At 38.1% G+C, this 14,836-nt stretch overlaps 1 protein-coding gene across 4 annotated transcripts in view; it reads right to left on the reverse strand.

The window, feature by feature from the left end:
* Positions 1 to 3,562: 3,562 nt before the first annotated feature.
* Positions 3,563 to 14,836, reverse strand: part of LOC110533360 (gamma-aminobutyric acid receptor subunit gamma-2) — a 73,235-nt gene continuing 61,961 nt past the window's right edge. The window contains exons 9-10 of one of the 4 annotated variants that reach the window (XM_021617479.3): positions 11,829 to 11,852; positions 3,563 to 8,425 (exon numbers count right to left, since the gene is read on the reverse strand). In XM_021617479.3, the coding sequence (XP_021473154.1) occupies positions 8,147 to 8,425; positions 11,829 to 11,852 (303 nt within the window). In that variant the 3' untranslated portion in view covers positions 3,563 to 8,146. Of the gene's footprint in view, positions 8,429 to 11,828; positions 11,853 to 14,836 lie in introns of all 4 variants that reach the window. The other 3 variants (XM_021617478.3, XM_021617480.3, XM_021617481.3) reach the window with 3 other exon arrangements.

Genomic DNA, 14,836 nt, shown 5'->3' on the forward strand with positions numbered 1-14,836 from the left:
GCAAAGAAGGGTACCTATTGGTAGATGGGTAAAAAATGAAATAACAAACATCAAATATCCATTTGAGCATGGTGAAGTTATTAATTACACGTTGGATGGTGTATCAATACACCCAGTCACTCCAAAGATGTTTTATATCTTTTTTTATTTCACCTTTATTAATCCAGGTAGGCTAGTTGAGAACAAGTTCTCATTTACAACTCCGACCTGGCCAAGATAAAGCAAAGCAGTGCGACACAAACAACAACACAGAGTTACACATGGAATAAACAAACATACAGTCAATAATACAATAGAAAAAGTATATATACAGTGTGTGCAAATGAGGTAGGAAAAGGGAGGTAAGGCAATAAATAATAATAATAATGACAATGTAGCAATTAAACACTGGAGTGATAGATGTGCAGAAGATGAGTTTGCAAGTAGAGATACTGGGGTGCAAAGGAGCTAAATAAATAAATAAAGTCCTTAGATACAGGAGTCCTTCATAACTCAGTTGCCGGAGAGGAAGGAAACCGCTCAGGGATTTCACCATGAGGCCAATGGTGACTTTAAGACAGTTACAGAGTTTACTGGCTGTAATAGGAGAAAACTGAGGATGGAGCAACAACATTGTAGTTACTCTACAATACTAACCTAAATGATGGAGTGAAAAGAAGAAAGCCTGTAAAGAAAATAATATATTCCAAAACATGCATTCTGTTTGCAATAAAGGCACTAAAGTAAAACTGCAAAAAATGTGGCACAGAAAGGAACTTCATGTCCTGAAAACAAAGCCTTATGTTTGAAGGAAATTGAACACAAGGCATCACAGGGTACCACTCTTCATATTTTTAAGCATAGTAGTGACTGCATCATGGTATGGGTATGCTTGTCATCGGCAAGGACTAGGGAGGTTTTTTAGGATAAAAATATATTAAATAGAGCTAAGCACAGGCAAAATCCTAGAGGAAAACCTAGTTCAGTCAGCTTTCCAACAGACACTCAGAGACAAATTCCCCTTTCAGCAGGATAGTGACCTAAAGCACAAGGCCAAATATAAACTGACTTTGAATGTTCCTGAGTGGCCTAGTTACGGGTTTGACTTAAATTGTCATAAAAATCTATGGTAAGACTTGAAAATGGCTGTCTAGCAATGATCAAGTAACTGCCTTAATGTTGCTGGACTCCAGGAAGAGTAGCTGCTGCTTTGGCTAATGGGGATCATTAATAAACCCCAGGAAGAGTAGCTGCTGACTAATGGGGATCCTTAATAAACCCCAGGAAGAGTAGCTGCTGCCTAATGGGGATCCTTAATAAACACCGGGAAGAGTAGCTGCTGCCTTGGCTAATGGGGATCATTAATAAACCCCAGGAAGAGTAGCTGCTGCCTTGGCTAATGGGGATCATTAATAAACCCCAGGAAGAGTAGCTGCTGCCTTGGCTAATGGGGATCATTAATAAACCCCAGGAAGAGTAGCTGCTGCTTTGGCTAATGGGGATCATTAATAAACCCCAGGAAGAGTAGCTGCTGACTAATGGGGATCCTTAATAAACCCCAGGAAGAGTAGCTGCTGCCTAATGGGGATCCTTAATAAACACCGGGAAGAGTAGCTGCTGCCTTGGCTAATGGGGATCATTAATAAACCCCAGGAAGAGTAGCTGCTGCCTTGGCTAATGGGGATCATTAATAAACCCCAGGAAGAGTAGCTGCTGCCTTGGCTAATGGGGATCATTAATAAACCCCAGGAAGAGTAGCTGCTGCCTTGGCTAATGGGGATCCTTAATAAACCCCAGGAAGAGTAGCTGCTGCCTAATGGGGATCCTTAATAAACCTCAGGAAGAGTAGCTGCTGCCTTGGCTAATGGGGATCCTTAGTAAAAAACAAATACAAATCAACAACCAATTTGACAGAGCTTGAAGAATTAAAACAATATATAATGTGCAAATTTGGTACAATCCAGGTGTGCAAAGCTCTTAGACTCATAGCTGTAATCGCATGTATTGCCTCAGGGGTGTGAATACTTATGTCAATTAGATATTAATGTATTTCATTTTCAATAAATCTGCAAACATTTCTAAAAACATATGTTCACTTTGTCATTGTGGGGTATTGTGTGTAGATGGCTAAGAAAAAAATCTATATGATCCATTTTGAATTCAGGCTGTAACACAACAAAATGTAAAATAAGTCCAAGGTTATAAATACTTTCTGAAGGCACTGTATGATCACACACAGGGTGCAAATCTCAAAAATATTTATTTGTGGTTTTGGTTTAAGTTTAGACATTGGTTAAAGCTCGTATTTCATGGCTGACATTTTGAAATGTGAATCGCTGTTTGAGTAGTTCAAAAGTTATTTAATGTCACTTCTAATTACGTTTGGTGCCTTTTGATGCAGTAAGGTGATATCTTTAATATCTAAATAGCTTTTCAAACAGCATAAACATGTCAGTGAGACACTTATGTTTTAGGTAGCCTGTATGACTTTACGATGAGACATTTTGTTATTTGGATGAACTCTCCCTTTAAATTTCACCATGTCTTGGAATTTGTTTTACACATATCCCTCTTTTTTTTTATGTCCCTGGAATGACTTTGCCCTCCAACCACATAGCCTATGTGGGTTAGTAAAATCTTTGCAAAAAAAAAGCAAGTCCTATAGAATGACCTGTTCATGCCAAGATTCCAGGGATATGCACATCCGATAATCCAGTTGTCAGTTGGTTAAGACAATTCTAAATGTTGTGGAGATGGGGTTTACAAACAGACAAGTTCTCAGGCATTCATTTCATGAAGGGGGGGGGGGGGTCTCCTTGTAGTTCCAGTTTTTCCTCAGAAGAGCTTGCACCTCTGTGGATGAAAGGCTACTTTTGATCATGGGTTGTGTAATAACCAGGGTGATTCGCTGCCATCTCTGCCCCAGCAGCTGCCACTCAACCCAGGGGATGAGGAGATGCCAAGTCAAAATCTGCCTGAGCCAGCCAGCCCAGCACGCTGCTGCCCTGAAACACATCAAACACTGGGCTACTGCCGATGTTCCCATCACATCACTGCACAGTCGACCACACCTCAACTCGCTAGTCAAAAACTGCTTCACATGCCTCCAAATATGATGTCATCTGTTGTTTTATCTGTTTTTTTGTCAAGGCACCAAGTGCTTTATTGTAGCTCAATCCAGATTTTAATCTGTTCTCCCCGGTGATTATCATGATGGACTTCAGGTATTATATGGTCTATAACCCTCAAACTCAACTCTGGACCTCTAAACCAGTTTCACTGTATTTTATTTCATTGTTCCCCTCCAATCAGGGACTGATTTAGACCTGGGACACCAGGTGAGTGCAATTAATTATCATGTAGAACAGAAAACCAGCAGGCTCCTGACCTCATAGGTTGAATACCCCTGGTCTATACAGCGTGAGAAACCAGCTCACATGTTCCAGAGTGTCATGTTTTGATGCATAGTCGCATTTCTTTGTGTTACACCATGCCATTGCTAGAATAACAGCAATGTTTATTAAATACATGTATTGTAATGCTATGTACATAACGTGTTGATTTGACAAACAAGACACATTGATAAATGCAATCATTTTATTATAAAATGCACACAGCTGTGTGCAAATCCCTTATGAAAAGGATATTTTCAGTACATTTAGTGTATTATACAGACCCCAAGAATAATTCATCAATATCCTCAAGAAATATACAGAGATGGCAAACAACTAACATATCAATGGAATTTATAATATATTGATTTTGTTTTTGGAACCCAGGTACCCAATACAGCAATGATGGTGTGGTATATTTTATTGTTTTTCCCAGTCTGACAAAATATATAACAATATAAATTATCTACATGTGATCTTCACATGGGTCTTATTTAGAGTTTGCCCAAAATAAAATAACTCTCTTGTCTTCGGTGATTGTTGAGTCTACATCTAACATAAATGTGATGGTCGAATAGACGGAGGCAAGGCATGAGGCCAAATTAAGCTGATTAATACCACATTACTTAAATGTCAAATATATTAATCTTTGTGATTGACCTATATATCTTGTGCAAATACTGTATATTTTATGATATCTTTGGAAGTACCAGCAGACTTCCAAAACCTTCAACAGTTTATACAACTGTATGTACCATACTGTAAACTAGCACAAGAAAATACAGAAATCACAAAAATACAATATAATGTAAAGTAAAGTCATATTTAAATAGTTGATAGAAATAATCCGATTTTGTATGCCATCCCCGTTCAATAACATGACCTCTCAAGCTCTAAGGACTGGTTGGTCGTTGGGTATATGTAAACCAAATAGAGTTGTTCCACTCTGGCTTGATACCTCAGTAACTACTTCCTCAGTTTAAAACATCTCTACTTTATGACTGCACTCAGTCCTTCATTTAAACAAACAAAACATGATGCCTTATGCTAACTCATTCTCTTTTCATTGGTGAAACTTGAATTTATGAAAGTGTGCTGAAAGAAGGAGACATTTAGATAAAGCTAACTCATGGTTTAGTCCTTGTGCCTGGATATTTGTTCATAAGCAATAGACCATGAGAAAATGTTAAAGATATGCAAATAAAAGTCACATTTTTGTCATATTTTCATGCTGTATGTGTCAATAGTAAATTATTTAAAAATGGTGTTAAATATATTTTCTCGAAGAACACAAAACGGGTTTCTCTCGTTCTCACATTATTTCCAAAAACTCCAGTGCAGCAAAACAGTTCATTTCGATTTAGAGATCATTGGATACTATGGGTTTCTGAAAGGATATATCACATTTGTGTCAAAGTTTGGCACTTAGTTGTTCTTCCATAACCTTCCATTCCTTTACATTTTAAAATAAGTAAACACTACACATTAAAGGCCCAGTGCAGTCTAAAATGTTTTGTTTTTTAAAAATACATTTTCAGACTATGAGGTTGGAATAATACTGTAAAATTGAGAAAATTATGAATATGCCCTTTTAGTGTAAGAGCTGTTTGAAAAGACCACCTGTAATTTCAGTTTTGGCCTGCCTGGTGACATCAGGTAGCCTAGCAGTTACGAGTGTTGTGCCAGCAACCAAAAGCTTGCTGATTCAAATCCCTGAGCTGACTAAGTGAAAAATCTGTCGATGTTCCCTTGAGCAAGGCAATTAACCCTAATTGCTCCTGTAAGTTGCTCTGGATAACAGCGTCTCCTAAGTTACTAAAATGTAAATAAGAGAGTTCCAAACCTCTCCCCCATTCACAGATAGTTTTCAGACCACTCCCAGAAGGTCCTGGCTAAATTCTTGCTTGAGAAATTGCTCTTCGCTAAGAAGCTATTTTTGTTCATTTTGAAAACACAATCACAGTAAGGTTCTTAATTGTTACCCAGAAATAGGCTGCATTGGACCTTAAGTAAACTATCAAGTGGCCCAAAAAATAAATTCCATTCTTTTCAAGAAGTGCAAAAAACAACACACATGCTTAAGACACACCCTGGTACTGAGTGATAGCTTCGCAACAGGTACAATATATAGGACCACTAGTGAATGAAAGCGCTTCAGTTTCCACTTCATTCAACTAACATTGGTAGTACAGTTAATACAGAAACTCTGAAGATCACTCTAGAGTAGCACATCTGTTCAGTACCTCAGGAAGTAGCTAACATCACAGTAAAATGTCTGAAAATATATTTTTAATTGAGGCTGGTTAATAAGTAACTTTGCCACCTACCTTTTTAGCCATAACATTCAATGAACAGACTATAACTGGTCTTTAACGCCTATGTAGACCACAACATGGAAAATAAAATAACTACGACACGATAAATGAATTTCTACATAGAACGAAAGTGTGTCTCGTTGTTGACAAATGACATTCTCCATCTCTGTTTTGTTAAGGGCCATCTGTTTTGTTAAGGGGAAATCTAAACAATTTCCCACAGGTTCAAGCATAATGTAATGATATAAATGAAAAGGGTTAAATGAAGGAAAGACAACAAACCAATAAGTTCCCCATTTTAAAATGTAAGGGTTTGTTAAGTGTTGGTTTCCTTTTGTGATCGACTATGTACATAATATCATGTGACTTACAATATGCATAATGACTTATTTATTTCGATTCAAGAACTGCTCTTTAACATCCTTGGGCTGCCTTTACCCAAGGTACTCGTTTGGAAACGGTTGGCTATGATTTGGGTATATAAATATCCCTCAAGTTGCATTGTAAGACCTCTGTACCGTATGATGTGAAGCACATTAGTACTCAAAGCAGTTTGAGTACTTATTTTGACGTTCACAATGTGCTACACTATACAGTACATGAGTAATGTCGTACTGACACATTAATGATTTAATGATGCATCATAAACACTGGAAAAAAACAACAACAAAACAAACCAAAATGAATTCCTGAACTTCTCCCAGATCTTTAAACATGTTTTCAGTGTCAGATCATTGTAATTTCCACAGTGTGTCTCTTCAAAGAGAGTAAGGCTAATGCATCTGGTCGGGTCACAAGCAGATGCTTTCTTCTCCACGGAGCTGTCAAGTTCAGCAATATTCCTCCAGTTAAATAGTTAGTTTTTGCCTTAAGTCCCCCTAAACCACCCATTGAGACAGATGGATCTGTTTTAATGCAGTGACTAAGCAATGCTGTTCAGTCTTATGGCAAATGGGAGTGTGTTTTCTGTCACTGAGCGTTTGGGCATTTTGATGGGTGTAGGCATTCAGAACTACAGCCGCTTCCAGTGTAGACACTCAACGTGCCAGCCGAATGAAGTAAAACACTGCTTGCTGTGTTTGTGTAATACTAACGTCTACCAAGTGGTTGTCGGGGAGAAAAAGGAGCAGAATATTTTTGGGATGATTCTGATGCCTACTTCTTATCTACACACTTCCCATAGGAGCCAGCACAACCACACCTGTGTCAATTGAAGTGTTTGAAAAGGAAGATTAGGTCCTCAGAACACTATAAGTTCATTAAAGTTGATATAACGTTTTTTTGCCTGTAAGGTCTGTATTGATCCTGTCTTAATACATATTGGTGGAGATGAACATGAACTTAGAAGTCAACATCTGAAAGTATTTTTGTCTCATTTTCTACTTTTCCTCAAAAAAAGATGAATAATCAGCCGTGTTCTTTTTCTGCATCCATAGCCAACAACAGAATACCTTAAAACGTGTTGAATTTTGGCCAGAAAGGTGCATGCAATAAATGTAAACCACTACATAATAACATATATACACAGTGTCTGTACAGTCGACCATAAGCAGTATTTTCTAGCGCTCTGACCACACATGAAAAAAAGTCACGTTCAACACTGCTAGTCATGTTTAACACTGCTAAAGTCATGTTTAACACTGCTAAAGTCATGTTTAACACTGCTAAAGTCATGTTTAACACTGCTAGTCATGTTTAACACTGCTAAAGTCATGTTTAACACTGCTAAAGTCATGTTTAACACTGCTAAAGTCATGTTTAACACTGCTAGTCATGTTTAACACTGCTAAAGTCATGTTTAACACTGCTAAAGTCATGTTTAACAGTGCTAAAGTCATGTTTAACACTGCTAAAGTCATGTTTAACACTGCTAAAGTCATGTTTAACAGTTAGCTAAAAGAAACATATCAAAGTAAAATGTAAAATCATACTTACTGTTCAACCTATATAACTATTAAAGTGCTTTTTGTATTTTGGATGGATGAATATAGCAATAAATAAAAACGTGAAAATAAGCTGATGTCATATCTGACATTTGTCTTCTGTAGCGCATGCGTAACTTGTTAATACAAAAAAACAGGAAACTGCCCTTTTCACTGTGATCTAATATGCTGACTAAGGGCAGATACAAATAAAACATTGAAGCGGACCTGATATTGAATAATTTCTACATAAACCAATACCTGACCAAGGGGAATCTGGGAAACGTAGTCATGCAGAATCACTATGGTGAGCTTAGGTTCTTGCTTACACAAAGCACAGTCGTAGTTCCACTATCAGACTCCAGATCCCTGCATGCCTATTGGGTTTGCTACAACTTTTGCATTAAAAAATATGAATGATCAAATAACGAAATAAAAGAGAAACAAAAGGAAAAGGAAAACATTTCAGTGGGTCCCCTTCTTAAAAATGGTCTTGTTGGAGCAGAACGTATATTCTACGTCCGGCTACACGCTGGATCTAGAGATAGAGATAGGAGATCCAGTAAACCAGGTTAAAGAGACCGAAAGCGGTGGGGAAACCGATGCGAGCGTACGAGTCTATCTTGGCGACACGGATGTGCAACCGCCCGTGCCGCCAGGCCCCAGAGCGGCAGTCCTCGAAACAGCAGAAGAAGCTGGTGCAGTCCTTGCCGTCCAGGCACTCGTAGCCATACTCCTCATCCCGCTCCTGCATGTGGGTGGCGTTGTTCATCTGGATGGCGGTGGCTGAGCGAGGGCGTATGTCCACCGTAGGGGTCTGCTTTTAACAGAGAGAGCACAGTTAGCAACTGGAGTCTAAGAGGTGAAACATGGGGGACCTAATTTAGTCTCTATCTTAGTACACAAAATATAATTTTTAACTTCACTTGGAAATTGAATCTTTTTAAGCATTTCAGTAAAACACAAATAAGCCATCAGTGGTACCTGTATTTAATTAGAGTGGCTTAAAGCTGACAATGGACTATTCCCTTTGGAACACACAATGCAAATTACACCTATGGGTAAAGCCAAAAGTACAAAGTATCTGGCTTCTGTAGGATACATTGTGTATTGGGCTTTATTTAGTCGAAAGATGACGCTAGTGCTGGGCAACCTATTTTAAGCTCTGTTTTGCACGTCATGGGAAAATACGAGGAGTATCATGGTTATCATTAGTCCCAAACCTAAACACAGTCCCTTTTTGCATAATGATTCACTCAAATGACATAATTCTTGTTCTGTATGTGGATGCCATTGAGTGGATTTCAGAGGGGGAACATTTGAATTTATTCTAAATGGATAATGATGTAAGCTGTACGATAAGAAAGACTGTTGAGCAGGGACTCACTGTTCCTCCATTTCCTATCCCTAAATGGGTTAAATCAACCTCCTTTAAAGCCTGCCCACCACTTGAGAGCACAGCAATTCATTTCTGACAATTCCTAAAATAGTCCTTTGCTCCATCAGTCAAAGGAGGCACAATTAGCATTTTCATGGGCTTTTATCTCAAAATGGCAAGCCACCTTTGCACATATGTCTTCTCTCGTGATGAACTATAAGACTGAGTTTCTGCTGACCCAGCATAATATTTTGTGTATGATTCATTTAGAAATATAATGACGCAGTTACATACAGTATTGTATTGTTCCACTTCAAATAAACTGAATGGAATCGCTACTAACTGAACAGAGCCCAAAGCCTTTAACCTCTAGTCCCTAACCTCTCCCGTAACCTCTAACCCCTAGTCCCTAGCCTCTAACCCCAAGCCCCTAACCTCTAGGCCCTATCCCAGAGCCTCTAACCCCTACTCCCTAACTCCTAGCCTCTAACCCCTATCCCCTTCCTTTTCATTAGGCTTTATTGTAGTTAATCGATGTCATGCTAGTGCTATGTATAGGTAATCATACTGCTTTCCTAATGTCCTCATAAAATGAACCATATGTGTGTCAAGCACCATCAAACGCCATAATAATTGGGGTTAAATTGTTTAAAGGCATGTGTCATTATAAAAGATCAAAACACTGATTTGACTGTAGCTCCTTCTCTGCAGCTCAAATTTGCCCAGCACTAGAATACAAGGATGCTTGTAGTTCCTTTGAAAACGATGCATAACCACATGTAAAGATTGGTTGGTTCCACATTATACTCTGATTCATTGACAAGCAGGGGATTTGCAGCTAGGTCGAAAATATTGAGGTTAATACAACCTAATAATTCCATGCGGAGCGTTTGAAAATAAACACATTCATTGGACCAGCTCTGTGGCTGATTCTACAGGAATAGGTTTGAAAATGTCACCAATGGTCAAGAAATCAAGTAACAAAGTGGCTGCAGATCATTTTTTATAATTTTTTAAAGAATATAATGACAGTAAAACAGTTATGCTGTGTTTGGTGAGTAGTTAGCTAAAATGGGAAACTTTTTGTACTGCTAACATTTGCTTCCAGTCACTTTTGCTTGTTAATTCTGTAGAATCAGTAATGGTGCTGGTCCAATTAATTTGTTAATTTTCCAACGCTTCCGCATGGAATTATTACATGGTTTTAACCTTTTATCATCAACCTAGATTTGCACCAGGAAGCAGCATCGGGTCATGTGACTCGGTTCTCAAAGGGGGGGTTGCACGGGAGAAGGAAGCGTGTAGTGGAAGCTAGCTCAAGCAGAAGAGCAAACCCAGATCCTGCAGTGTGGCCGGGGTTTGCAAACAAAAGTGGCATAACCAGCTTTAACCGGATGAAGTAGACAACCTCTCAAAATGAATAATTGACGGAAACACTTAAGGGCTCTATTCAATCCGCACCGTGGAAGTTCAGCTTTACAGGTTGAATATAGGCCTTAGTCTCCTACTCTGGATAACTACCACTATAATCAAAGCTAAGTGTCAGCTGTAGTTCATTTTTTGTCCATTACTTAAAATAGCTATAAAAATGATCTCACTTTAAATGGCTGGTTCAAATGTTTACCATACTTACAGTATCCTCTGACTAATGGTATTTAAATTCAGTCAAATTACCCCATTAAGAAATGTTACACTTCCATATAATAGATTCAGGGTGATTCTGTTTTTTAAAGCACATCATCTTCTTTACTTGAGTGTTAAATATACAGCTAACTGCCAAAATAAAGGAAACACCAACATAAAGCGTCTTAACAGGGCATTGGGCCACTACAAGCCAGAACAGCTTCAATGCACCGTGGCATAGATTTTACAAGTGTCTGGAACTCTATTGGAGGGATTCACACCATTCTTCCACGAGAAAGTCCATAATTTGCTGTTTTGTTGATGGTGGTGGAAAACGCTGTCTCAGGCGCCGCTCCTGAATCTCCCATAAGTGTTCAATTGGGTTGAGATCTGGTGACTGAGACGGCCATGGCATGTGCTTTACATCGTTTTCATGCTCATCAAACCATTCAGTGACCTCTCGTGCCCTGTGGATGGGGCATTGTCATCCTATGGGGGCATGGCCATGGTAGCAACATTGCCCAGCATTTTATACATGACCCTAAGCATGATGGGATGCTAATTACTTAATTAACTCAGAAACCACACCTGTGTGGAAGAACATGCTTTCAATATACTTTGTATGCCTCACCTAAGTGTTTCCATTATTTTGGCAGTTACCTGTAGCTCTTCAGTAGCACCCTGTGCACTGTGAGTGTTTTAGAGATTACTGGGGCTAAATCTACTCTGCTGCATGTGGAGCCATTAAAATGATCACTACTAATTAGGCTTAACACAGTGTAGGGGTTGTCTATTTCAGTCTGTTAAGGCTCTGCTGATTCTATAGGAAGCGTCAGGTTAAAAGCCCCACAAACACACGGGTAGCTTAGCTTGACAGGGGAAATAGAGCTGCCACTGCTTTACTGTTAAAATTGCACAGTGTAAAAAATAAAATAAGTCAGAATGAAACTATTTTGTACCATCTTTTTACTAGCTGTGGACGTGTGTGTGCTGGTTATATGAGAGAGCAGAATGTTGTCATTACACAAGTATGTCTGGCTGCCTCTGCACAGTGAGCGCTTTGTTTGGTGGTATTGCGGAAGACATTCTGAGGTAAAGGTAAAGAAATGGTCTCTAAAACAGACATGTAGCAGTGAGGTACACTAGCTGGGTACAGAGACAGGCAAAATGCAGCAGACACATGCAGTCAATAGATGAAACTCAGACACAGGCAATATACCTTTGAGGAAAATAGCCGGAGGAGCTTTTGTCCCAACAGGAAACAAAGAATATGTAGAATTAAAAGAGAACAACACAAAAAAGAACAAATGTAAAAAGACAAACAGAGAGAATGTCTAAAGAAAATAACACCGTAGAAGTAGGAAGGGAACAACATACTGTCGAGACACACATACAGGAGGAAGATGCAGGACTGGATACATCAAATTGTGGACCAGGTTGATCCCCAGTCAATTTTACATTTAGAGATGTGCTATATCCATGAAACAAACTTGACATCAACGATTTAGGGATGATATTGATCCTAGTTGGGCTCAGAGCTGACCCGTTACACCAAGACAAGACAATGGCATTTTTAAGCTCAGTTAAAGGCATTTTTATCTGAAAAACACATTGAACATGGATTTGTAGTACTTTAAACTCTCAAACTACTGTATCTTCAAAAATGCTTTTTTACTGATTTTATTTCCTGTTTATCAAACAATTAGTCCTAATGGAATAACACATCAGTTCCAGTATGCATACATTTAACAGATTGATTATAAATACACTGTCGTTGTCTACAAACAATTATTTGAACAATTACTGTACCATCATAACATTTCATAACACTGAAATAGGACATCATTATTTACTTATTCATTTTTTAATTTTCAGAAAATGGTTAAATCCTTAAACCTAAAACCTATGAGAAATGAAAATGTTTAGACCCTTACACCCAAAACCTATGAGAAATTAAAATGGTCAGACCCTTACACCCAAAACCTATGAGAAATGAAAATGGTCAGACCCTTACACCCAAAACCTATGAGAAATTAAAATGGTTAGACCCTTACACCCAAAACCCATGAGAAATGAAAATGGTCAGACCCTTACACCCAAAACCTATGAGAAGTTAAAATGGTTAGACCCTTACACCCAAAACCCATGAGAAATGAAAATGGTCAGACCCTTACACCCAAAACCTATGAGAAGTTAAAATGGTTAGACCCTTTCACCCAAAACCTATGAGAAATGAAAATGGTCAGACCCTTACACCCAAAACCTATGAGAAGTTAAAATGGTTAGACCCTTACACCCAAAACCTATGAAAAATGTTAGACCCTTATTAAACCCAAAACCCATAACATATTAAAATGGTTAGACCCTTAAACCCATAACCTATGAGAAATGAAAATGGTTAGACCCTTACACTATAAAAACCTATGATAAATGAAAATGGTTAGACCCTTACACTATAAAACCTATGAGAAATGAAAATGGATAAACCATTACACCAAACACCTACGAGAAATGAAAATGTTTAGACCCTTACAACATGAAAACCTATGATAACTTAAAATGGATAAACCATAACACTCAAAACCTACGAGAAATGGAAATGGTTAGAATATTACCCCCAAATCCTGTGAGAAATGAAAATGGTTAGACCCTTACACCCAAAACCTATGAGAAATGAAAATGGTTAGACCCTTTCACCCAAAACCTATGAGAAATGAAAATGGTTAGGCCCTTTCACCCAAAACCTATGAGAAATGAAAATGGTTAGGCCCTTTCACCCAAAACCTATGAGAAATGAAAATGGTTAGACCCTTACACTATAAAAACCTATGAGAAATGAAAATGGTTAGACCCTTACACTATAAAAACCTATGAGAAATGAAAATGGTTAGGCCCTTTCACCCAAAACCTATGAGAAATGAAAACGGTTAGACCCTTACACTATAAAAACCTATGAGAAATGAAAATGGTTAGACCCTTTCACCCAAAACCTATGAGAAATGAAAACGGGTAGACCCTTACACTATAAAAACCTATGAGAAATGAAAATGGTTAGACCCTTACACTATAAAAACCTATGAGAAATGAAAATGGTTAGGCCCTTTCACCCAAAACCTATGAGAAATGAAAACGGGTAGACCCTTACACTATAAAAACCTATGAGAAATGAAAATGGTTAGACCCTTACACTATAAAAACCTATGAGAAATGAAAATGGTTAGACCCTTACACCCAAAACCTATGAGAAATGAAAATGGTTAGACCCTTTCACCCAAAACCTATGAGAAATGAAAATGGTTAGGCCCTTTCACCCAAAACCTATGAGAAATGAAAATGGTTAGGCCCTTTCACCCAAAACCTATGAGAAATGAAAATGGTTAGACCCTTACACTATAAAAACCTATGAGAAATGAAAACGGGTAGACCCTTACACTATAAAAACCTATGAGAAATGAAAATGGTTAGGCCCTTTCACCCAAAACCTATGAGAAATGAAAATGGTTAGACCCTTACACTATAAAAACCTATGAGAAATTAAAACGGGTAGACCCTTACACTATAAAAACCTATGAGAAATGAAAATGGTTAGACCCTTACACTATAAAAACCTATGAGAAATGAAAATGGTTAGGCCCTTTCACCCAAAACCTATGAGAAATGAAAATGGTTAGACCCTTACACTATAAAAACCTATGAGAAATGAAAACGGGTAGACCCTTACACTATAAAAACCTCTGAGAAATGAAAATGGTTAGACCCTTACACTATAAAAACCTATGAGAAATGAAAACGGGTAGACCCTTACACTATAAAAACCTATGAGAAATGAAAATGGTTAGACCCTTCCACTCAAAACCTATGAGAAATGAAAACGGGTAGACCCTTACACTATAAAAACCTATGAGAAATGAAAATGGTTAGACCCTTACACTATAAAAACCTATGAGAAATTAAAATGGTTAGACCCTTACACTATAAAAACCTATGAGAAATGAAAATGGTTAGACCCTTACACCCAAAACCTATGAGAAATTAAAATGGTCAGACCCTTACACCCAAAACCTATGAGAAATGAAAATGGTCAGACCCTTACACCCAAAACCTATGAGAAATTAAAATGGTTAGACCCTTACACCCAAAACCCATGAGAAATGAAAATGGTCAGACCCTTACACCCAAAACCTATGAGAAGTTAAAATGGTTAGACCCTTACACCCAAAACCCATG

The sequence above is a fragment of the Oncorhynchus mykiss genome, chromosome 10 (assembly GCF_057628025.1).
Source record: "Oncorhynchus mykiss isolate SJ-2025 chromosome 10, ASM5762802v1, whole genome shotgun sequence".
Classification (NCBI taxonomy): Eukaryota; Metazoa; Chordata; class Actinopteri; order Salmoniformes; family Salmonidae; genus Oncorhynchus; species Oncorhynchus mykiss.